Source organism: Platalea leucorodia (genome assembly GCF_965183815.1).
Source record: "Platalea leucorodia genome assembly, chromosome: Z".
Lineage (NCBI taxonomy): Eukaryota > Metazoa > Chordata > Aves > Pelecaniformes > Threskiornithidae > Platalea > Platalea leucorodia.
This window is the reverse complement of record NC_138858.1, coordinates 50,537,700-50,562,838: the sequence shown is the minus strand read 5'-3', so window position 1 is coordinate 50,562,838 and position 25,139 is coordinate 50,537,700. Positions and strand designations below refer to the sequence as shown.

At 35.7% G+C, this 25,139-nt stretch overlaps 1 protein-coding gene across 1 annotated transcript in view; it reads left to right on the top strand.

Annotated features, from left to right (window-relative positions):
- SPTLC1 (serine palmitoyltransferase long chain base subunit 1) overlaps positions 1–24,888 on the top strand; it is a 38,453-nt gene extending 13,565 nt beyond the window's left edge. The window contains exons 4-15 of the mRNA XM_082335523.1: positions 817–910; positions 1,376–1,448; positions 6,401–6,533; positions 8,304–8,433; positions 10,307–10,396; positions 11,116–11,223; positions 12,658–12,753; positions 13,066–13,162; positions 14,489–14,543; positions 19,612–19,729; positions 20,591–20,664; positions 21,131–24,888. Coding sequence (XP_082191649.1) covers positions 817–910; positions 1,376–1,448; positions 6,401–6,533; positions 8,304–8,433; positions 10,307–10,396; positions 11,116–11,223; positions 12,658–12,753; positions 13,066–13,162; positions 14,489–14,543; positions 19,612–19,729; positions 20,591–20,664; positions 21,131–21,224 — 1,162 coding nt within the window. The 3' untranslated portion in view covers positions 21,225–24,888. The remainder of the gene's footprint in view (positions 1–816; positions 911–1,375; positions 1,449–6,400; positions 6,534–8,303; positions 8,434–10,306; positions 10,397–11,115; positions 11,224–12,657; positions 12,754–13,065; positions 13,163–14,488; positions 14,544–19,611; positions 19,730–20,590; positions 20,665–21,130) is intronic.
- Positions 24,889–25,139: the final 251 nt, after the last annotated feature.

The window sequence follows — 25,139 nt, the reverse complement described above, 5'->3', positions numbered from 1 at the left end:
GTATTGAAGTGTATAATTGCCAAAGCAGGATTGCTTTTAGAATACAGCACACAGATGTGATGCTTGCATTTAAAGGAGTAATAGCTATTTTTATCTTCAATTTTTTAATAACTGTTTGTCTAAATCATAATTTTTTTAGGGCGGAAAATTTCTTTGCACTTCCCTTCAAATATATTGTGCTCTTGTTCATTTGTTAATATTGGGTGTTTTCGCACTTTCTGTGTTTCCTGATTACATGAGTTATTTAAACCATTACAGATCAAACAGAATTGGAAACTTGAGATTACAGATAATACAATATTTTTGTCTGCTTACAGCTAGTACCTATGTTTCAGGAGCCCTATTCAGTACAAGACTGATATTGTGGGTTTGCTTTATGACAAAAACATTGGGTTTAAATTCATTTTTATCATGCAAGTAAGTAGCAATGGAATTTCCTTTTTATTTGTAGTATTCCTTCTTTCAAATAGATATCACTTTGCTTTTAAAGGAGAAGCTTTATTTATCTCTTCAGGAGTCATCTTTGTATGAATTAAGTTTTCAACAAGGAATAATTAAGCTAAATATCTCAGGAAGGTATTTACTGTTTCTTTATTAAACTACAGGAATACAGTTTTTGCTGAGTATGGTAGTATATTTGTGACTTGACACTGAACTTAAATATTGATTGGCAGCTGCAAAGGAAGAAGCGTAAAGAGGGAATCTTGAAAAAGCTGTGTGCCTTTTACTGTTGAAAAACAAAACTCCTGTACTGTTTGACTGTTTATGAAAATAGCAACTGTTCATTCATAACAATAGGTCTGTAATTTTTTTCAGTCCTCCCACCCATATAATCACAGTTAATGGCAAGGAATGTATAAACTTTGCATCATTTAACTTTCTTGGACTTTTGGATAATGAAAAGGTTAAGGTGAGTTCTTCCAGTTATTGTATTATTCCTCTTTTACTTTGTATGTTATCTTGAAATTAAGAATGACTTCAGAAAGCATGAACTTTGTCAAGGAAGTATACTTCTAAAGCAGCAAGGAAGATTATAAACCTGGTAATTTTGTGCTATTTAAGTTTGTCTTTTTTGGTGAAGACTCATCTGGTGTACTTACTGTGTACTAGCCGATTATCAAGTTAGATTAGTATCTAATGTCCTTGATCATTAGAATACAATGAATGATGCTTAAACACTTGTCTAAAATAGTTTTGATGTGAAATTAGTTCATAGAATTCAGTACATTATTATATTTTTTGTAAAGCAGGCCATGTTACATGATGCAAGAACTGGCCTGTGTACATTGGTATGAAATTGTCAATATGAAGCGTATAGAAGAGTTAGGAATCTAGTGTAGGAATAAATATTTCATGTAATCCTTTTCTGTTAAAGAGTGCGGCCCAGGCATCTCTGAAGAAATATGGTGTTGGCACTTGTGGACCTAGAGGATTCTATGGTACTTTTGGTGAGTAACTTTCTTTGGTCTGCCTTTAAAGGTGTTCAGACTGGTTTGGTAAGTCAGCCAAAATAGTCCTATATATAAGCAGCAAATTATTTCTATCACTGTGAAGAACAGTTACCTTCTAATACACTTCTCACTGTAACTGTGAAGGTTTGGTAGCATTTATTGTTGGTAGCTTTGTTTCGTATTCATTTTATGTATTTTCTTACTCTTTCTAATCCTGGTCTTGAAAGAGAGTTGCAAAGATAAATATAATCTGGTTTTGTTCTGGTCACCATAGTAAAAGAGAAAATAAACATATTAGAATGTAATAACCCCTAGCGAATTTAAATGTAAATTAGTAAGTTTCTAAATAGACCACAAGAGGGCAGTCTGATTTCTGTGATAAGGAATATTAGTTAAGTTTATCTAATGCTGTAGTCAGAATAAAGTTTTCCTTTACCAATAACTTTGATGATGTAATTAAGAGATTTTGTGATGCAAGCAGGTGTTACTAAGGGTTTTTCTTTTCATTCCTTTTAAGAAGTAGTAAGTTATTAAATATCAGCCTCTGGAAATAGTTCTTTACAGGCGTTGATATTTTGAAATACTGCATGGGAACCAAAGAGTAATACATGAATAGCTGCACAGTTGCAGGCTAAAACCATCAACTCATCATCCTGTGAACTTTCCAGTCTCTTCCCAGAGGTGATGGAATTCACAATGTGTTTGTGCTCAAATGATTTCATAGAATTAGCTTCCTATAGCTTTGCTTGAATTCAAGACTAACTTGAACTTTTCTCAGTTAATCACGCTAGTCCTTTAAGTGATCCACCAGGTGCTGTACCTACTCTGATTTGTTAGAAATCTATATATCAGAACAACATTGAGTCTTTGATACCAATCTTACAGATTGTTCATTAGCCTAGAACCGTAATTATTTTCTAAAGAAGGTGATGGTAGCCCATTGATTAGCAGGGAGCTTTTAAGAAGCTAGACTCTCTCACTGATCACAGTTCAGCAGTGATCTGTTGGAATTCATACAGGCTTTCTTTTATTTTTTCTCTCCCCTCTGCACCCCAAAACACTGAAAAGCTCAAAGAAACTTGTGGACTGATGCCTCCTTGCTTTTGAGTCTAGGCTGATTTTAAATTTTGTGAAATCTTTCACTTTGCTTCTTTCTAGTAATTATTTGAAACAGACTAGTTAAAATCTCTCGTAAGTTGGAGATTCTTCGGCTTGTTTGCTGCCCTCTTTGGAGGTCTAATCCTAAGATCCAAACTGTATAGCTTTTGCATTTAGTTTGGTTGCTATTCATTGGCTTCTGAAATTTTTGCGTAAATGCTCCTTTTCACAAAGCAGGGGATATAAACTGTGGTATTGCTGCATGGCATGACTAGTGAAGAAATGATGTTATGCTCACCTGTTTGAGATATCATCTTTTACAGATAAAGTAATGGAGAATTGATTTAAAATTTGAGACAAACACCTGCTGTTCTTCATAGAATCATAGAATCGTGAAGGTTGGAAAAGACCCTTAAGATCATCGAGTCTAACCGTTAACCTATCACTGCCAAGTCCATCGCTATACCATGTCCTCGAGCACCACATCTGTCCATTCATTAAATACCTCTAGGGATAGAGACTCAACCACTTCCCTGGGCAGCCTGTTCCAATGCTTGACCACCCTTTCGGTGAAGAAGTTTTTCCTAATATCCAACCTAAACCTCCCCTGGCGCAGCTTGAGGCCGTTTCCTCTTGTCCTGTCACTCGTTGCTAGGGAGAAAAGACCGACCCCCACCTCGCTACAACCTCCTTTCTTGTTGGATCCCAAACTGTCTTCTCATTTTCCCTTGACTTTAAACATTTGAGTATTGCAGGATTATGAATCTCTGATAGGAAATGCTTCTTACATCAGTAATGTTGTATGCTTCAAACTTTTCACACAATTTTTCATGTGCTTGACTTTGGTAGATGAGTCATGTTGGGTCCGGAACTATGTACTGTCCTCTTACTTAACTATATAGGATTTAATTGATGATTGTCAATTGTTGTCCCTCAGAATTATCCCCTCTTAGGGGCTGATATTTCATATCAATATTACAGATCTCTTTATTTGGAAACGCAGATATCATGTTATAAGTTATTTTGAATGGAGACTTGATTCTTCATATCTCTGCCTGTTTGAAGGGATTTCGTAGATTTAGCGAGTCCCTATTAAGACATTTTTGCTTTGTGCTGTATCCCTGAAAACTGCATCCATGCCTTTATCCTATGAAAAGCTTGAAATACTAGAATATTCACACATAACTGAATCTTTATGGTTATTTTCTCCGTAATGACAGCTGAGGGGTGTATCACATTTTGGTGGTGGGGTTTTTTTAAGGCTACTGTTGATTGCCTAGTAGCCACAATTTCAGTACTACTGTGAAGATCAGGACTGGCTACCCGATAAAATATATAAAAGATAATGTGGGATTTAGTCTCAGTTCTGCTTTTGACTTGCATGCGAGCACATGCTAGGCACTAAACTGGCACTTCATAGCAGTTGTTGACAGTAATAGCTTTATTAAGGTTTCCTAATTATATAGAAAGCTGTTCCAATCATATCTTCCTCTGTGCAAATGTACTCTAGGTAGTGTTTGCAGCTTTCACTTAAGCTAGGCTAATCAAGTGATGTAACCCGACTAAAGCAAATCATTGCAATAAAACATAGGAGAGTCAGATAGTATTCTGGTTTTGTAATGGTGGAATGGTAGTGAAGCCTTAATTAATACTACCTTAAGCTTTTCAAGCTCACAATTATACAAAGCATTCATTCCCTTATGTAATAGGGATTTGTGTATGCTGTATGTCATTCTGAGCTTAAATGTTCTTGGCCTTGGCAAAATCTACGAGGCTTGTAAAATTTCTTTTCCTTAACACAAATCTGATTATATTCATTAAATCGTTATTGCTAAAAGTATTTCTTTTGTGCGCTGTTTTTACCTAGCCTTTGCTCAGTGTAGTGGTGGTTGTTGCTGAGTAAAGCTCAGTGAGAAATGTGCAGGTTTTCATTTTTAACTGTGATGGTCTCATGATCTTTTCCGTTTTTTTAGTTTAAGCATGTAGGTGGTCTTCTACACTCAAACAAAACATTTTTCCCCATTAGGTATCAATAGCTGGGCACTCAAAGTAGTAGTTCAATCCTTGTTTCCCCTAATTTGTTATTCTCTACGGGCAGGGCTTCAAGAAGGAATATTTTTGGCTGAATGTTGTTTATATTGCATGTTTTAAGTGCCATGTGGCCAACCTCTTTGTTTGGGTGCTTGCTGCCAGAAAAAGATCTTTCTTGGGCTTTTTGTTCAATAATTGAATCAAAATTCATCCATTCTGTTTTGAAGCCTGACTGGAGATTGTGTCATTGGTGCTGAAGTCCATGTAACAGTAAAGAAAAAGATACAAAGATTCTGAAAAAGGACTACTTAAAATCTCTATCAGAAAGTAGATTAGATAACCCCAATCAGTATCCTTCCTTCTGAAGACTTTGGAGAAGAAAGGCTGTTCTAGGTTTCTCCTAATGTTTGGTATATCTGATACAGCTGGATCAAAGTGATAGCAAAAGAAAACTTTCAAATAATAAGTGATTAAACTTTTTGTTTCCGTTTAAAACCAGCAGAAAACCAAATAAAAGAATTCCTTTCTATTCCATGTTTTGATGCTCAGGTAAATGTTAGGGAAGGATTGTTGAAGATTCATAGTTTGCAGTTTATGGATGAAATTGCTCTTGACTGTGATTGGGAGGCTGTTGTTTGAAGATATAGCTTTTGCTTTTATTGTATAAATATATGAATTGGCTTGATGTGCCCTTTTGGGGAAAAGGTTATGCCAGATACTTGTTTAGTATGGCAAAGTTAAGATTTTTACAAAGCCTTTTCTTCCTGCACCCTTGCTGTTGGTAGCTGGCTGGAGACAGCAACATCGACATAATCGTGCCTCATAGGCTGTTGAAGAACCTGTATTTTCAACTGATGTTGCCTCATTTGATTTTAGTTTCAATGAATTTTCAATAATGGCAAAAAGGTAATGTTTGGCCAATAGTGATCTTCCAAGTCACACATTAAGGACCCCTATTTGCCCTTTAATCCTGTTTATTTCCAGTTGATAAAAGGCATAGTTCTCTGACTAACATTTGCTAGCAGAAGCAGGTAGTGGCAAGAGAGTTACACAATTAAAATAACAGTTTGTCTGATACAGGTTATTTTGCTTAGGCAGAATACTTAATGCTGTGGTCACCTTTCTGCAGCAACAACCCACTCACTACATGATTTTACCCTTCTTAATCTTTTCATTTAGTGGTGTTTTGTTTCTAACATGGGTCACTTTGACCAAATTAGTTTGGGAAATGCTTGTGTGTGTAATTGTGTCAATTTGTCTTAAGGGTGAGTAATCTCTGGCATGGAGATGGTGACCTTTTCAATTGGCTGAACTGCATTCAGGAGCCGGTATGCGATTGCAGCCTGACAAGAGCAGTTTTCTGTTTTAATGATAGCTGTGCTATATGCAGTGGCAGAATCAGCTTGGAAGAACTGACAGTCTGCCAACAGGACCTCATTAATTGCTATCATTTACATAGCTGTTCGTTGGCTGACTGTGATAACTGTGCTCCCCAGTCACAGTCCAGGAACGCTGCATCATTTACTTGTGGTCTAATCACAAGTAGATTTTAATTACCATTGCATAAGAACATGAGAGAACCATATTACATAAATATTTTCAGATCTATCAAAGCTTCTGATTAATATTGGGTAACTTGTCAGTTTAAGTAAGGCTGGATTGGTTGCAGCTGGTTTTGGGGAAGTTATTTGTTGTAACACTCTTCCTATGAATAAACATTCTATTTGCTTCAATTAGATGATGGCTAAAAGCGATGATAGGCTTTCTGATATGAAAAGAAGTAAACTATCTAAGATCTTTTCAATTTTTCTCTCAAATAGATGTGCACTTAGAATTAGAAGAACGACTAGCAAAATTCATGAGGACAGAGGAAGCCATTATATACTCATATGGATTTGCAACAATTGCCAGTGCTATTCCTGCATATTCAAAAAGAGGGGACATTGTGTTTGTGTAAGTATTGTTTTCTACTTGGGAAATTTCAGATTAAAGAGTTTTCCTTTCAATTTTTCTTTTTAATTATTGTGAATCATATTAAGTTAACCATTTAGAAAATAATGCTGGTTTTGATTAAGTATTTTGTTGTACGAAGCTCAAATGCCTTTTCTTTGCTGAATACTCCAACTCAGTTTCTGCTTTTATCACGGAAAAGAAGACTTGGGCACTCAACTGAAAAAAACAAAACAAAACCAAAAACAACTGCAAACTTGTGCATGCAAGAACTAACAAGAACTAACTTAACAAGAACTAACTAACAAAGTCTAATACCAGGTTTTCTTCCTAAGAAACTGTATGGTCATATTTGCTTTTCTCCTGTTTACTGCTGGCTTTTCACCTTTCTTGCAGGACAGTTGTTCCCCTCATGCATATTTGCAATGGATTAGTTGGATAAATATTGGTACATATTAAAATAACGCAAGAACAGCTATGCAACTAAGGATTCAGCAAGCCCAGTATTTGGTCCCTGAGAGCAGCCAGTCTTAATTTGACTAGAGAAGAGTAAAAAACCAGGAGAAATAATGTAACAATACTCAAAACTTTCTGAGCCAAAGAGGAGGGTTTGGATTTAGTAGTAGTTGATGGATTTTTCTTAAGCCTTCCTATTCCTTTAGTACCTTTGTAAATCTTTAATATCCACAATGCTTCTATAACATGTAATTTCACAGTTTAACTTGAACCTTTTATGAAAAAATATGAAGAAATACCTGTTTTGAATATAACACCTACTAATTTTAATTGATGCATTTGATTTTTAGACTGTGAACTGATGCATCTTCTCCATCGGGGGAGTGAGGGAGTGGCTATGTGGGTGGGACTTAGCTGTCTGCTGGGATTAGGCCACAATACACTGACACTTTTGTATTGTCTGTCAAAATCTTTCTTCGGTGCTCTTTTCTCTAAGTGTAAGGCTTGCAGCCTATTTGATTTCTTTTACAGAAGTTCCGTCATAACTTTGATAGTGTTTTTTGGTCGTCTTTGAACATTTTCCAGATCAGGTTTTTTGAGACGAACGACCAGGATTGTGTACACTGTTCAGGATGCCAGTGTATCCTGGATTTAGCTATGTTGTACTATTTCAGCTTCTCACTGACAAAAGATCTCACTATATTTAAAAGCAACTTGGTTGAAATTACTGCATTTAGCATGCGCAGAAGGTTTGATTTAGTTGCCACTTTTAAAAGATTACTTGACTTAAGCAGCTGTGAAATTGCATACCCCATCATGCTCAGAGATTTGCTTTTCCAGCACTTTAAAATGGCGGATAGTTCTTTGAACACTGAGATATTAATTCCCAAAGGATATTAGAAAGCAGGTTTTGAATACTTGGAGGACCATTATAAATGTTACAGGCACATCTTTGCACCTTTTTTCTAAGACCCAGAGCAAATGGAGTGAGAGGTTTCTGGGATGATTACCATGGTATTGTACACGGAATGCTGTGCTCAAATAAATTGCTGTCACGTACAAACACAAGGACCAGTGTACACTTCAAGAAAAGAAACTGTTGGCTTGGTTTTAGTGGCTATAGTGCATAGGAAAGTTGAGAGGCTTTGGAAACGAGTTTTCAAAATGTAAATAAAATATACGATGCTTTAATAAATCTGGTTTTAACTACACCTAAGTACAAATATCTGCTCAAAAGCAGGACAGTCCTAATAGCCAGCTTTCTTTGAATAATTGTTAAACCGAGTGCAAACTTAGAAGGGCTTGCTGTATTTACAGAGATGAAGCTGCCTGCTTTGCTATTCAGAAGGGATTACAAGCATCTCGTAGTAACATCAAGTTATTTAAGCATAATGATATGGCTGACCTTGAACGACTGTTGAAAGAACAAGAGACTGAAGATCAAAAGGTACCATTCCTTTGAAGAAATATTTGTACTCTTTTGTGCCACCTCCCCCACATTTTTTTACTAGGTTGTGTAATTGAATGGGTGCAATGCTTATAGGCAGTTGCTTTTTTTTCATAAATCTCTGTTGAGCCGTTGATGTTGCTTATGTAATTAAGATTGAATTTTTTTTTAAAATGTATTTATTTGCATTTGTCTGCATAACCACTGGAAGCGAGTTCACAGGCATTAATAGTGGGGCAATATCTTTATGGGCAGATGACTGAAGTGTGAGATTATTTCGGTTTTTTGAAATAGTATTACAGAGCTTTTTTTGTTCTTTTAGAATTTGTATAATTGCGTTTACCTAATAAATAACACAAGTTAATTATCAGTTCAAATGCCACACTGTAAAATCAAAACAAAAGCGGCTAGTCCTAACCCTTTAATTTATAGAATCAACATGATTCTCTTGGTTTTTGTTTTCTTTTTTTTCTTAGACTCTTTCCCTATCTTGCACTCAGCTCTCAAGATGTTCTCTCTCTTGAAAAATTTGGGTCAGTTTGATGGTTTGCTTCTCATTCTGGCAGTAATACAAAAGGGTGTCCAAAAGCAGCTACTAAAATCAGGATCAGCAAGTACAGATAACTTGGTTAAATGAATTTTAAAAGAATTAGCTGAAGAGCTGTCACCATTATGTGCCTTGTTCACACAATGCTGGAAAGTTACAGGCAATTGGCAGAAAGCTGATTTTATGCTAACACATAGAAAAAATAAAGTAGATAAACTGCATAATTATAATCCAATCATCTTAACATCAGTCTAAATCAGTAATGGATCTGATTGATAGCAAATTTATAGACAACATACTAGTTAACATACCTTAATGGAAAATGCATTTTATCAGATAATCTTTACATGAGTTTTTAAGATGTGGTTCACAGACTAGTGATGCAATTTGTGTAACACATTTGGTTTGTTAGAGCAGAGTGCTTTGATTTAGCTACACAGTTAAAGTTTCTCAATGTAATTAGCTGAACGTGAACATAAAGTTGGTGGCCAAGAGCTTAATATAGACCATCTGTGTATAACTAAGACACACTGACTAGGAAGGTGTAGATGTTGCCACTAGAGTTGGTCCAGCTTGTGGAGTGGACTGTGCCCAGTTTTGGTGCCTACCATTCAGAAAAGTCAAATAGATGTTCTCTAAATCCTTTTACAAGAACTGAGAAAGGTAAGAAGCATGATTTAATGTCCTTGATCAGAAGATATCAATAAGGTTTGAAGTAAATACCAGGGGAATGGCATTTTAAAAAAACAAAACTCAAATCATACTATTGAAGTTTAAACAGAAACCAATGCAGGATGTTCTTACGGCCTGTATTGTCCAGAGATCAGACAAAGAGATTGTAACTTAAATGTTATGAATACTTTTGGATTGTGTTTTATGAAGACACTACTTGTGAGAGTTTTGTGCTGCATTGAGAATCCTGGTGCACAAACCACTTGTTGAAAAGCCTTCTAAATGCTCAGAGTAATGATGAATATAATAGAGATCAAGATTTGTAGTATTTGTTCTGTAGTTGTATTGTTTGTATTTTACTCATAAAGTTCAAATGGATTGGTTATGATTTGTGGCAAAACAAGGCATCTTAAATCTTGCGTAAGAGTTAAAAGCTTTAAAATTATTACAAAATAAAGAACAACTAGTTCAATAAGCATTTCAGCTTTTGTTATGAATGATTAATACTAAGTTTAAACTAAAGTAAAAGCTTACTTGAAAAAGAGACATTATCTTCCTTCCATTCCCATTGCTGTCCTTCCCTATCAAAAAATCTTCAGAGCTTCGCTTGTTAGTAACAATTGATATGAACTGAAACCATATCTTTCTCTGAAGAATCCTCGCAAGGCCCGTGTAACTCGAAGATTTATTGTAGTAGAAGGATTGTATATGAACACAGGAGATGTTTGCCCTCTTCCAGAATTGGTAAGTGGTTTCAGTTTGCCTTTTAAACTCTGCATATGAAAACATGTGGCTAATGAAATAATAGTATCATATAGTTAAGCCTACATGAAAAAGCTCTGCATGCAGGTTTTTTTGTTTACTTCTTGCTTTCTCAAATGTTCATGAAATCATGATCCCAAATCTTACATTGTTTTGAAACTTCTGATTAGGATTAGGATTCTGAAGCTATATGTAATGAGACTTGCAAATGAATATCTGGTTATGGTCTTAGTTTTTAACCTGGAAAATGTACTGTATTTTCAGCTATGCTGTATAATACTAAATCATTAAACTAAGTTATATCTAAAAAAAACCACCGAAGTTTCAAAGAAACTGTCACACAGCTGTCATAAACAGTGACTCCAAGGAAAACATTTGCTATTCAGCATAAATTGGCTTTTTGGGCAGGCTATATTCTAGTAGGTAAGGGAATAAATGCTGTGAAAATGCATGATCTTGAAAGTACTTGATAGCCTATTTAAAAAAAAAAAATTTTTTTTTGATACGTGAACATTTATGAAATTTACTCTAGTCTTGAAGGCTTTTAAAATGTCCTGATGGCAGAACACAGCTCTAGAGCTGACATTTTTGCAGTATTCAGGATACTGTACTTGTCTGTCTTTACATCATCTCCCCCATGCATTTTGTTACCAAATTCTGATGGGCTTGACTTGTATTTTATATCATTTGCTCTGTTTTAGATAAAATTGAAGTATAAATACAAAGTTAGAATCTTTTTGGAGGAGAGCCTTTCATTTGGAGTCCTTGGAGAACATGGAAGAGGAATTACTGAACACTTTGGAATAAATGTAAGTGCCTTTTTTGTGAGTTTTGTTGTGAACAAAAGACCTGTATAGGACCAAATGGCACAATTGATTTCTTAAACCTATGTCATTAACAATGTTTAGCAGTGTACGATAGAAATTTAAACATGCTTTTCTTTCAGTCTTAAAGCATTCGGGTCTTGGCACTGTTCTTTCACGTGCTTGAAATTATTTTACTTACCTTTAGTGAGGAAGATAACAAAAGAATTTTTACAATGCATAATTTTATGCTTTTTTTGGACAGTTAGTGAGATGATTGCAGTATTTTCCAGCTGCATACACTTAAAAGTGTCATGCTTACAAAGAAATATTTGAGGGCTGGGGTAAGTCAGAAAAATCTTCTCAGTGTATAGCCAGCCTACTTTGCTCTATGGCCTTTTATGCCAGTGGGGAAAAATATGATAAAGCTTTTGATGGTCCTTTCAAAGATGTTGTCTTACTACTTTACCGGCAGATTAAGCCAAACTATTTTTCCAGGAGTCTACCTTTTGTGCTGTTTATTCAGCTGAGGAATACTTTGGAAATGCAAAATGGTATGCTTGTGGTTGTTTGCTGCCACAGCCACCTGAGCTGGGCAAGGAAGAAGTGCTCTTTTCCTTGCCAGTGTCTTAGTGTGGAGTATCTTTCACTACATTCTGGCAGTGTCTGAGTTCATCTTGGAAGTGAAGTATCAAATTCTGAGAATTCATTCTGTCTTCCGCTATCTCCTATTGTTTTCACTTTAAGTGTCGTAATAACAAACGTGGAAAAGAGAAAATGAATGTTAAACAGCTTTAGAAAAGGAAACAAACAGTGCTACTGTGATGCTTGCCAAGTACCATCTGATTAATTGGCGTTTATGTTAAATTCGTTTACAAGCATAATCTTTCAGTTATGACTGTTCGAATGGGAATTTGTAGCAGTGGTCATCAGCGTGCATTACAGAGCTTGGCAAAAATTATGTTTGCAACTAACAAGTGAAATAAGACATTTGTGTCTCTGAGTTTCAGACTGATTTAACTAGCCTTATGCTCATTTTTAATCACATTCTAACTCCTGCTGACGGCAGTGGGACTACTTGCGTTCTTAAAGGACACTGTCACACCAAGTGCTTTGAGGAATTGTCACCAGTATCTATATAATTTGTTTTTTCTCTTTGTGTTTCTCACATTGTGTTCTTCACATTCTCCACAATATGTGGAAAAGAGTGTTCCTATGTAAATTATCTACAGATCCATAAATCTCGATTTCTAAAGTCCCTTTGTATTGTTTAAAATTGTTATTTCAATTGTAGCTTCATTTTAATATGTGATAGTTTGGTGGGTCTTCTCTAGTATTCATGATAATATGAAACAAGATAGATCTTTAATAGATTTATATTATAAATAGTCTTGATGTAATCAAAAGCATCTCTTAATAACTTGTTAATTTAACTGGCAGATTGATGATATAGACCTTATTAGTGCAAACATGGAAAATTCACTGGCTTCTATTGGAGGATTTTGCTGTGGGAGATCTTTTATTATTGACCATCAGGTAAGCCAGGTCTCATTTCTATATGGTGCGGCAGGATTAGTTACTTAGAAACGATAGTTACTAATATCAATTTGCAAGGAGTGTTATGATATAAATTGTTACGCAACATTTGATTCCATACAGAAACTGTCTGGTTCTATGAAATATTGTAGATAAATTGAAGGCCTACTTTTAAATTTTTCTGTGAACCTGTAAGTGTGGAGGAGAGGTTGTTTAAATATATGTGAATTAACATTTAAAACATTGTCTATACCACTATAAACAAATTTTTTTTTTTCTTTTTTCTCCCTGCCCCCCTCCACCCCCGCCCAGCGATTGTCTGGTCAAGGCTACTGCTTTTCTGCATCCCTACCTCCTTTGTTAGCTGCTGCTGCTATTGAGGCTCTGAATATTATGGAAGATAATCCAGGTACTTAATTCAGGAAAATCTTACTCTTCAATCTTTCTTCACCCAAAACTAATAACTCATTCTTCTCCCTACTTTGATTCCTCACGCTTTTACTCTTTTAAGTTGTCTCTCTTTTTAAGCTAATTAATTTTACATGCATGATTTTTTTTCTTCATCTAATTTCCCGTCCTGCTTTTCTTCTTCAGTGTTTCCTCCCCTTTACTTCTTCCAGCTGAAAAATAAGCAATTTAGTTGAGGCTAGGAGAGACAGAGATGGTTATCACTAAGCAAATAAGAAATTATTATTCTGCTTTATAGACTAGTGATATGCTTCCTCCTTGAAAACAAATTCCTTCAAGACACATGGAGGAAGGGAAGGTTATAGAGAAACAAATGGGAATATATTTCCTCATGACTGAACAACCCTTTCCTTTCCACATGCACCACTTAATTTTTTTTTCTTCTCCAATCAAGCATCCAGGCAAGAATCTCAGGAATGATCGTGGTGCAAACACCTGCAGTTTTGGCAGGACCAAGTACAGGACATTTGGATAAAGTTGGCAGGCAGGAATTTCTGCTCTAGGAGTCAGAGAATTGCCGTTGTTGCTAGAACCTAAGAAAGTTTGGTTTTGTTTTGTTTTGTTTTGTTTTTTTCCCAGGGGGTGGGTGAGAGGCATATGAGAAGGACAAAATTGGCCATATCTGTGTGTATTTGTTTTTAACCTTCATTAGCATCAACAGATTGGAGGACATCTGCAGAGAGATGCAGTATTTAATTTATCACAAATGAATATAAAATACTGGGTAGCCCACGCCTAGTCCTCAGAAGTTAAACAAAAGTGAGAAAAAATTAAGAGTAAGTTATGGGACTGTTAGCTGTAGTGGAGGGTCAACCTTTACCAAGAAAAAGAACCAAGGTTTGCAGATCCAGGAGTCAAAAGTTTCCTGTTTAAGAATCTGCAGTCAGTTGGTGAAAGGATCAAGGAGCAGAGTCTGCATGGCTTTAGATATTTTATAGATATAAATAAGTTGGACCTGCTATTTTAATCCCATTACCAAGTGTTTGTGTCATCCTTTCCATATGATCATGAACCAATGCAGCTGGAGTAATGAGATAAAAGGAAGTAATGCATTTGTCAGATCTTAAAAGCCTGTCATTTCCTGGCAGAAATGGGAATCAGGAACATTATGAAGAGTAGTGAAAAGACTTCAATATATATATATGTATATCTTAGTTTTCCTTCCAAATGCTTTTTTTGAAATCTTAGACTTACAGAAATATATATTCGAAACAGGATATCTAAGCCTTTTCCTTTTCCTTTTTTTTCTTTTTCTATGTGTGTGTAGACATTTTTCAGATTCTCCGGGCTAAATGTGAACGCATTCACAAAGCTTTACAGGGGTAAGTGTGGTTTTTTGTTTGGTTGGTTGGTTTTTTTGCTGTTGTTGATTTGACCATGCCTTTATAATGTCAACATTAAAGAACTCTCCTTGCCCAAATCTATTTCTGGTTTTACAGATGCATAGACTGGGATATGTACACTAAATTATGTATGTATTAAAGGAAGAAGGTCATCCTTTTCCAACTGTCTCTGTTATGCTACTAAAACGAGTACAAGTTTTTAAAATTCCTTTATGGGTATTGAAATGAGAATACACCTTAATACTAGTGAGGACGTTTGCAAGCCCTTGCACATTTAAGTCTTCAGGAGAGTGTGATAGCTTTCAATGGTATGAAATGTTGATAAGCATTTTGAAAAAAAATGTCTTAAGTAAAGGCATTTGGGGTGTAGCTCAGCAGATACTCTTTGAGACAACTCACTGCACCTTGCAATCACCTTTAATATAATATTGTTCTTACATATGAGACTTGAATGTTAAATAGTAATAGAAGTATTTGTTATTCTGGAGGCACATAGAAAATTGCTAGAATTTCTCAGAAAAATAACGATTCTGTTTAAAATTTCCTAACACTATCCTGTTTTAAAAGATGGCTATACTGAGTAATTGCTTTTTCTCCTGGCAGGTTTTGATACTAAAAAATATAGAAATTACTGTGACTATTCAATGACTGTTTAATGTGCAGAATAGATGTTAGCTGCTATTTTACAATTCATTTTCTTCAATGGTTTTCTGCTACGTATCACAGACATTAATAACATTTAAACACACACAAAATCTGTAATGCATGATTGATTATACTAGCTGATTTTTTTTTTTTGTAGTATTAGTCACTTAGTTATTCAGTGCGAGTTGCTTGTTATTTGAAATAAGTAGTTTCCTGCTTAGCCAATGTTTTATGTTAGAACTTTAGCTACATTCAACTTCTTTGAAATAATCCCACCAACAAGTAATCCTTCTCTCCTTTGGTTGTGTTCTGTTTCAACACAGGTTTAAAATGCATAGGCTTTCAGGTCAAAGATACCCAGATGCTTCTATGCTTGAAATTAAAATTTTAGAGTAACTTGAAAACTGTTAACATCTTTTCTTTGCTAGAAATAGAATGTTATGATTGAGCTAAAAGGAGAATAATTGTATTCTTCTTCTCTATCTGTCATTTTTAGGTGATAATTATAAATACGTTTAAAATACAGGAAAAAAAATTGTAAGGAAAAATTATCAACCTTTCACTTGTTAATATTCACTGCAAAACAGAATCGAATAAGCCATGGCTGGTACTTTTCTATGCTGTGACTGATTCTACTTTTTCACTTAAATTCGGTGATTCGTGTAGTCACAAATCAACAAGCAGGCAAAATGCCTGGGTGTCTGTAATGGGACTTTTGTATTTTTGACTTATGGAAAACAGTGTGGTAATATAGAGGTCCAAAAAAATTGCAAAGGGAATAGTTCTTCTAGGTCATACTGGGAAAGAACTTGAAAGATTTAACAACACCAGGGAATTGGGCAGCGCTGTAGCAGGAAAACTGTCTTAACAATTGCATAAAGCAATATCAGAGAGAAGATTTGAAGTAATATTTGCAGGGTCCGGTGTGTTTTGTTTTTTTTAGTTAATAACCACACTAGAAAAAGTGTGTGATGGCTCAAAGAGAAGGCAAAGTTTTCAGAAAAAGCTTTTTTTTAACGCTGTGATGTTAAATCACATCTTCCCTGCCTAACCATGGCTGCTGGTTGACTCCAGTTCTTTATGGTGCTCTTGCTATGATAGAGTGGAACTAACTTGATTTAAAAGAGAGCATAAAATGGTGGTAGAGCTGCACACAGAGAAAGTGGGAAAGTATACACAGCTTTTCTCCTTTCTCATAATAGAGCAAATACAGTGAGAGGAACAAATTAAAAGTAAAGGAAATCTTTCTTTTAGCCAAAGGGTAACTAACCCACGAAATCTGGGACTTGATATATAAGGACCAGTGCATGATAAGCGTTCCAACAAGATGTTGATCTTTATATGGACTATGGTGGGGGAAGAAACCATAGTGTTGTAAGCTAGAGGAATGACTGGTGTTTATTCTTGTTCTGGGTACAAGCCAGGTGCTGGTTTGTGGAAGAAATGGAAGAATTCTTCTGAATCCTGCATAGAACTACTTTCTTATTGTCTATGGCAGTTTATAAAGCATAAGGAAATGCAGTTAGAGATGGAGTGATTAACACAAATCAGGAATATTCTTAACTTTCTTAACATTCTTAGATAAAGTAGATTTCTGTCATGTATTTAAAAATATCTACTGTCTTAGTAAATAGAAATGAAGAAGCTCTGTTGCAGGGAGACAGGATGGACGGGACAGAATTCTGTAGGTTTTTTTTTAAAAAGCATGACAGAAGTAGGTAGTATCCCTTAAATAGTTCAATACTTATTGCATGTCCTACACCTGGCTGGGAATTTTCCAATAAAGCAAGTTTTCATTGGGGAAAAGCAGATTTATTTTTAAAGATTTTCCCTTCCAGAGAAACTTGACATTTTTTCAATGAGATCTCATTCTAGTTTTCTGTTAGCAGAACTGGCAGAAATGTTTATGGTGTTCAGGGCAGCCCAGCTACGCGGGGTTCCCTACAGCCAAGAGCCTGGTCCTGCCACTCAGTTCTGCAGCCCAGCCTTGTAGCTGGGGTGCAGAGAGCTGTGAGGAGGGAGCTCCCCAAGGCTACAACCATACTGGTACGTTAATGTCAGGAAGCATTCCTGGGCACCGGATCTTGATTGTTTACTCTGTCAAATTGTTGGAGTGATCTGTGGCATGGGTTTGGCCCAGGCCAAGCAGCACTCTTTGAAAGGACTCCTGGATACAGTTCAAGAGTTGGCATGAGCAAGGAGCGGTTCCTGGTAGTCAGTTTGGATGTGGCCACTCTAATGTGGAGACTCAAATTTTGAAAGTATGCATGTGAGTTGTTCTATATTCATGCACCACAGGCCCAGAAAACAGTCCAGGGCATATTTAATTTACTAATTTACTAGCCTTAAAAGGAGGACTGGAGTTCAGGAGGCTAGTTTTGTTCCTTTCTTACTTCAAAATCAGGTCTTTCAGACTTCTCTTTATTTGTGTGGAAGTTGTACATTTTTGTTTGAAACTTCCCCAGCATTTCTTAGGAAAGTGAATTCTGATTTCAGGAAAGTTACAGTGTGCATGCATTGGATTCTCAAATACTTGTTGAATCTTAATTTGGCAGAGGCTCAGAAAAACATAGTTAATACTTTACATGAAAGTTAAAGTATTGGTATTGGAAGACCTCATGTTAAACTCCTGGGTTTCTTCAAATAGTTGGGTAAGGTGAATTATGTAGTTCAGTTTACGACAGCTGTGACTGAGAGAAAAAGTTTTAAGATCAAAATTAAGTTTGAAACTTGTAAGCAGCCTTTATGAGTAAGTATATAGCAAATACAAAGCATGTTGTTCAGGCAAAGACTCAGTTTGAATGGAAGTGATACAAAGCTTGCTTCCTACTCGTCTTCTCTCATTTACTCTTTGGAGGGGGGCAGTTTATGATTATCTATTTCAATTAAAGAATTATGTGTCTTTTATAACTAGAAGCTAATACTGCATCTCTCTAAACAAAACCTAATTGGTTTAGTAGCTTGTCTTAAACTCTGTTCTCCAGCAAATAGGTTTAAATTACAGTGAAACTCTGACTCCTACTGTCATCTCTACTTGCAGAACGATACTTCTTAGAAGTCAAGTCACTCCTAGGGAGCATAAATAAGAATGGATATGTTATACAGCTATACTGTGTATTGTCTTTCTACCTTGTAGCTGGACCTTGGACTGCTTTTCCTTGTCCTTTGTTACCAAACGCTGTATCCCAGATCCCTAGATATGTGTGCAGTAGTAAGATAAATGCAGTGTGTGTGCTTGCTTATTAAAGAAATCACCTGTGTTTGGTTAGTTTGCAAGGGTAGGTGAATGACACCAGAATGTTTGCGGTTTTGTGGCTGAAGAAGAATATCAGTTTGATATGTCTTTCTGGAATGGACTGTGAATTGAAATAGCATTGTAGATATAATGCAAGATGCTTTTCATGCTAGAATATAATTTTATTTTTTCAAGGTTATGCTTGATTCAGTGTGTTTGTAGTGCCCGTTCTCTCTCCTATAGGCTACAGTTCTGGTGTGGATGGATTTAACATCTCTCCTGCTCTGACTTGGTCTTGAACTTTGTAAAAGTAGAAAACTTATTGAAAACAAGGGTATAAACTTATGACGTGTGTGAGCCAAGCTCATCAAAGTTACCGCTGATGGTAGACATGCGTTTATGGGACCTGTTAATTTTGGAGACCAGAGGTCTTGCTTGGGTATTGGATACAGTTTTTTGGAAGGGAATAACTCAGTCCTGAATACGATGATATGATGTGTCAGGACAATGAGAATCAAACATCAATCATTTTTTTACAACCAAATGTCAGTCATTCAATCAAATTGTAGGAAACCGATTAACAACTGTCCCTACATAGAGATGTGGGAGCAATTCTAGTAATATAACTAGCTTTAGAGGAGCTTCTGACTAAGTGACAGATGATGTTGTAAAGATTTTCTACAGGAAACAATTTGAAATCAGAAGTCTTCCCCCCCCAAAAAAATCTTGTTTCTTCTTAACACATAAGTGGGTAAAAAGATTTATTATTATTTATTTTCTTAATATAGACTCCAAAGACTTGACTTAGCTAACTGTGCTTTTATCAGCAACATACAAGCCTAATGCTAACATTTCCCCTATATTTTCATAAGGGTAATTTCAAAATTTTTGAATCATTAATCCTTTTTGCAAAAGGAGGCGTCCTACTGTTTACACAGACTTGTTGAAACTATATTTAGTAAACTCCTCAGGAAGGACATTCACTTGATAAGTTTTGTTATCTTTACCTATTGTAAGCTGAAATGCACGTATGTTTTGTCTGCATTAGTATTAGTAAAGTGAAATATCCTTCTCTTCTCACTTACCACCTAGAAAGGGGAAACACTATCTAGAACTTTAACACGTGTTCAAGTAGGAGGTACATTAAAGGCTTTTTATTTGTTTTAGGATTTCTGGCTTAAAAGTAGTGGGAGAATCTTTTTCTCCAGCATTGCACCTACAGTTGGAAGAGAGCTGTGGATCTCGAGAAAATGATGTGAAGTTACTCAAAAGAGTTGTGGATTATGTAAGTGTCCCCATAGCAATTAAAATATATCATTGCCTTTGAATGTGAATAATACATGAAGTGCATGTGGGTAGGGAGGCTTGTTCGGTAACTTGTTGGAATGTCTTGCAGGAACTCAGTTTCTTTGCTGACTGTAGGGCTATATTAAAGACCATCTTCTAATCATTTCTTGCTGCAGATGTTTAGGTCTGTAGCACTGGATAAAAAAATATATTAGACCTTTTACTTCAGAAGATAATTATTTCCTGTTATGTACTTCAAAACTCAAGTTAAATTTGCATATAAAACTGTTGCTTATAAAACTTTTATGATGTTCATAAGAATAAAGGCTATCATTTGAATAGAGTTCTGGTGATGTATTTTAACCATCTGAGGTCTAGCTTTCTGTAATTTTGCTCGTTCGAGTCCATGAACTTGCTTTTTTGTGTGAAGAATCTCATGTTTTTCCATCTTCAATACACACTGGATCTCTTTTTCCCACATGAACGAAATGAAGGTTGATGAGGAAGTTTTATATTTCAGGTGGCAGGTAAACAAGACTACACAACAAAAAAACTCTGAAGTTGATTTCCTTGAAAATACACTTAAATATGACTTAATAGCCTACTTAATACAGCATTTTTGTCTTATTACTTGGATATGAAAGCTGAAGAAGCTACACTCTAACCTGTTTTATGTGCTTATGCTGTATGAAAAATTAAGAGATGATTTTGCGCAACCTTCAAAACCTCTATTTGGGAAAGAACTTACAGTTATCCTGACACCAAACTCATAAAAGTTAGTTATATGTATTTGGGGATCAAAAGGACATGCCATCAGAAGTTCCCAGATTGACAACTGCTGTATTTTCTTTATTTGTAGTGCATGAATAGTGGTATTGCGTTAACTCAGGCCCGCTATCTGGAGAAAGAAGAAAAATGTCTTCCTCCACCCAGGTTAGTAGAAAGTCACATTGTTTCATTTTATTGGATATGACTCTCTATCTCTTATCATACAATGATGGGGTTTTGTTTTGGATTGAATCGTTAGTCCTGTAAAAAATGGGAAATGCTCCATTTTGAGGTACATTTTCAGGGACCGTTACAGGATGGTAGTACCCTGAAATAACATATCAAAACTACCTGAATCTCAGTGATCAGCATGTTGCCTGTTACCAGGCACATTTCCATGAGCTGCACATCTGCAGGTAAAAAAGATAATCAAATTTCGGGGAGGCGGTGGAGGAGGGAAGTAGTCTGACCATTTCTGTTTAGTCATATGTCTTGTTTCTGGTTGAATTTGAGTTCATAATAATTTCCCTAGAGATAGTGATCTTAATGTGTTAAAATTAGTACAAGAAAAGTCTAAAGCTGAAGGCAAGGAGTAAAGTTTACTGTGTATGTTCTGGTTTTGTTTTTCTAGTATTCGAGTAGTGATAACAGTGGAACAAACAGAACAAGAACTGGACAAAGCTGCATCACTTCTTAAGGAAGCTGCACAGTCTGTATTGAATTAGACTTTTGGATTCCTCTTGCCTCACATTATCTGGATAAGTGTTTTACATTGTATAGTGACTTCACTTCAGATGTTCAAGTTCTTCCGCTGATGGCATTGACACCTGACTGCGTAACAAGATTGTTCCAGAATGGTACAAATGCATTGACGGGAAGAATGCTGAATTTTGGAACTGGTGAATGACACAGTGTACTTGCAATTCAAACTCTACCATTTACTAGCACTCCTTAAAATATCACTGTTGCATACAGGACTATTTCATAAGTTGCATCTTAAAAAGTTTTAAATTTTTTTCTTTAAACCCTTAAATGTTTTCAGAAATGTATGTGAGCATTCAGTTTTCCCTAGAAACATCTAAAATGTATCATTTTCTCTGCATATTCTCAGAATGTAGGAACTTCGAATAAATTTCAAGGAATTATTCCCCCCGCCCCCAATGAAGATAGGCTGTTCCTAATACTGCCAAAAGGGAGAAAATAACATATTAAGAGATAATTTTTTGCTATATTACATCATTTATTATTGAATCATAGGAGGAACTTCAGTTATTTTTTGTTTATATCTTTCTCTAGCCATTTTTGGAAGCCAGTTTTTAAGACTGCCTGGCCAGAGAACTCCATTATCTAAATCGTAAATTCATATTAAATACTATTTGCTTCCTTCACTTCATATGTAATTATATGCATGTTTGATATTATGGGTGAGGTTTTTCATATTATTAACTTTAAAGCATCTAAACTGAAACCTCTGAATTGTGAAACTGGTGTAATTCCATTATAGTATGCTCAGCCAGGGGGGCTTTGCACCAGTCTTGAAGAGGAGTCATAAGCAACATGAAGAATGAACCAATGTTTTGAAACAGCAACTAAATACTAGCTTAGTCAAACTACTTCGAAGCACTAAAATGGTGTGTGCTAAGTTTTATCTCTAAACAGCTATTCCTTACAGGGGAAGACTCACAGATAGCTAGTAAGAGTTTAGATGGTACAAATACTACTGAAATAAAACTCAATACATGCACATAAGATCCCCACGTAATTGGATAGTAATGTTTGGGGTATTACTGTCAGGATTTTCAATAAGCGCAGATGGACAGATACACCAATCAGAGGAACCTGGTAAGGAACGATGACAGTAAGCTCTACCTTTTTATGAAATAAAAACTATAGCTATGTATTTCAGGATTTTGCTTTAAGAATGCCTGTTGAAAAATTTTATATTCTGCCTAATCTGTATTCTGGGTTGGTTTGTACTTATGTGCCTTTTTGGTTGCTGCTACAAGGACTATAGGACTATTTTTGAGAAACATCATTGTTTAAATAAAAAGTTAATCATGTTTGATTCAGATTTTTACTTATCATATCATTGGATTTTTGTAGTATGATCAACCATATTTTGTTGAATATTCTGCATCAGATGAGCATAGTCTATGTTGCCTCCATCAGTTCATAGTGACTGTCTCTGCACTGGCTTTCAAAACTTCTCACCTGTGTACATTCAGATAAACCAGCTAAAGTTGTGTTGGGGCACCTTTGTGTTTGATTGTTGCTTGACTATTTAAAATAGATAAATCTTTATCTGTGCAATGTAGAGAAACCTTCATCCAATGTGAAAGAGTATTCCTGTTTCACTGACATTTACATTTTTCTCTATTAACTGTGAGTAAAAGCCTATGAGAAGCCAACAATTTAAAAGTACAGAAATATGGGGAAGGAAACTGATTCCCATTTTACAGACTGGAACTGAAATGCAGAACAAGTTTCTTTCAATTTTTCAACCTTCTCAAGACCCTCAGAGACTGTGAGAAATGGAAATTAAAACTTACCACTATACTTTGAGCTTGTGAGCCTTTTTTGGTTTGATAATTGAAACCTGATTATTCAGGTAAACTCAAGCCTTTGATGTATAAGCTGGGAACAATGAGGTACTTGGATTCCAATGCAGCATAATAAATGGTTTTGGAGTTCAAGGTAAACCTGTGAAGGTAAGCAAATCACCAGTTAGCATTGAAGTACTAGGTTGCAGAATCTGTATTCACTTCTTGCATTTTGTTTTAGATTGTCTGCAAATGAGAGGACTTTTTTTGTTGCACTTTTTGAGAACTAGCAACAATCTTCAGATACATGGGTTTGTTTTGTTGGTTTTGGGTTTGTTTTTTGGTTTGAAATGAAGTGTTACCACATAAATTGGCAGGAAGCAGAGTGGAATTTCAGGCAATTTCAAAGCTGTGACTAAGTGGTTCTGATGAAACAAAAGTTCAAGTACGTTGCTAAGAGATAGTATCATCTGATTCATTTGGCAAAGACATAACCAGCATTAAAACATTGGTAAAACTGCCTTTGCCCATATTTGTTGTTTACAAGTGTATAGAAAAGAAGCATTTAAATCACACTAAAGTGAACACCTTGTGGTTGTTAGCAGTTGAAGTACTGTTATAATGTGTGTTTTACTGACAGGTTATATACATGGTCTCTGAGAAATTAAGATGCTTATGAGATGTAGCTGGTGGAGAGAGCTATCCCTGGTCAGTTCAAGCATGTCTGTCCCTCTTCATTTTGGCTTTTTTGATAAATGTCTCTGACATGGCAAGCAGATGAACAGAAGGATGGCTCTGTGGAAAAAAGTTGGTTGGGGTTAGGGAGACAGGAGGTGATTCTGGTTAGACTTTTGACATTAAAAAATCAGAAGCCTGTTAAGGTGCTGAAGTTCTCAGTGCTCTAGGCTGATAACTACATGAACAAGCCTGTTTTAATTGCTTTGTGGTTATGTTTGGATGAAGTGGGACTCTTTCATCCTTTTCTTCAGATGTGGGAGCAAGGCTGGGGTCTTAGTAAATAAATGGAAAGCTATGCAGCAGGATACTGTGAGGTGAATCAAACACCAAAGGGCCTTATCCTGAACTTCAAAGTTTCTACTGAAAAAAATTTTATATATATATATATAATTTTAATTCAACTAATTTATGTATTTTGCCCTGCCAAGTATTTGGAACAGAGTTTCAGCTAAGTGGAAGCATCAGGATAATAAATATTGATCAAAGATAGGTGTTAATTTTTTTTTTTACTAAAGATTAGTATCTGGTAGTTGAGAAGCAATGCATTTTAACTGGAATAAGGTGGGCATGTATTGAAATTGTCCTGATGAAAGCAGTTGTTTGCAATATGTGAAGACTGGGATGGACTGGAAAGAATTTATACTTTGAAGGTATTTTGGCTTGAAGAAACATGTCTACATGATACATATATATTCTTTTCTTTAAACAGATCTATTTTCCTTGAATATTTAAAAATGATTAATTGTTATTTGTGTAGGTTCATTGTTTTTATAGGAAAACGTACAGATGCCTTTTCTGTTTATTATAGTAATCATTATTTTTGGGTAGGAGGTGAAATGCATAAGGAGAGTATTAAGAAAGAAAGAGAGGTATGGCTGAATAACTTTGATATCCCCGCCCCCCCCCCCCCCCTTTGAAATATGATCCCGGTCACTGCACAGAATGGTGTACTGTCTCCTTTCTGTCACTCCATCTGGACTTTATTATTTTAAATGGGGCTCTGGAGTGTTGGCATTCACTGATCTATGAAGTTGCTACCGCAAAAGTTTCTTGCATCTTAAGATGACTCAAGAAATGTACATGAGGTGTAAATGCTGCTTAAACAGGAAATATTTACAACTAACACAAAGCATTTGTACATTAAACTGTTTCAGTGTCCTAATAAAAGGAAGTGTCTGGATAACATTTCTTGTTGTGTTTTTATGTTCTTCAGCAGTTTTCATGCTAATAAGATAATGGACTTACTGTGTCGTGCTGTTGATGGATTTTTCAGATTTTAGTTTCCTGTCCAGTGTGTGCTACGTCATTGCAAAATATGCATAATAAAAGTCACATAAACTAATAGATTAGCTGAGCTGCAGA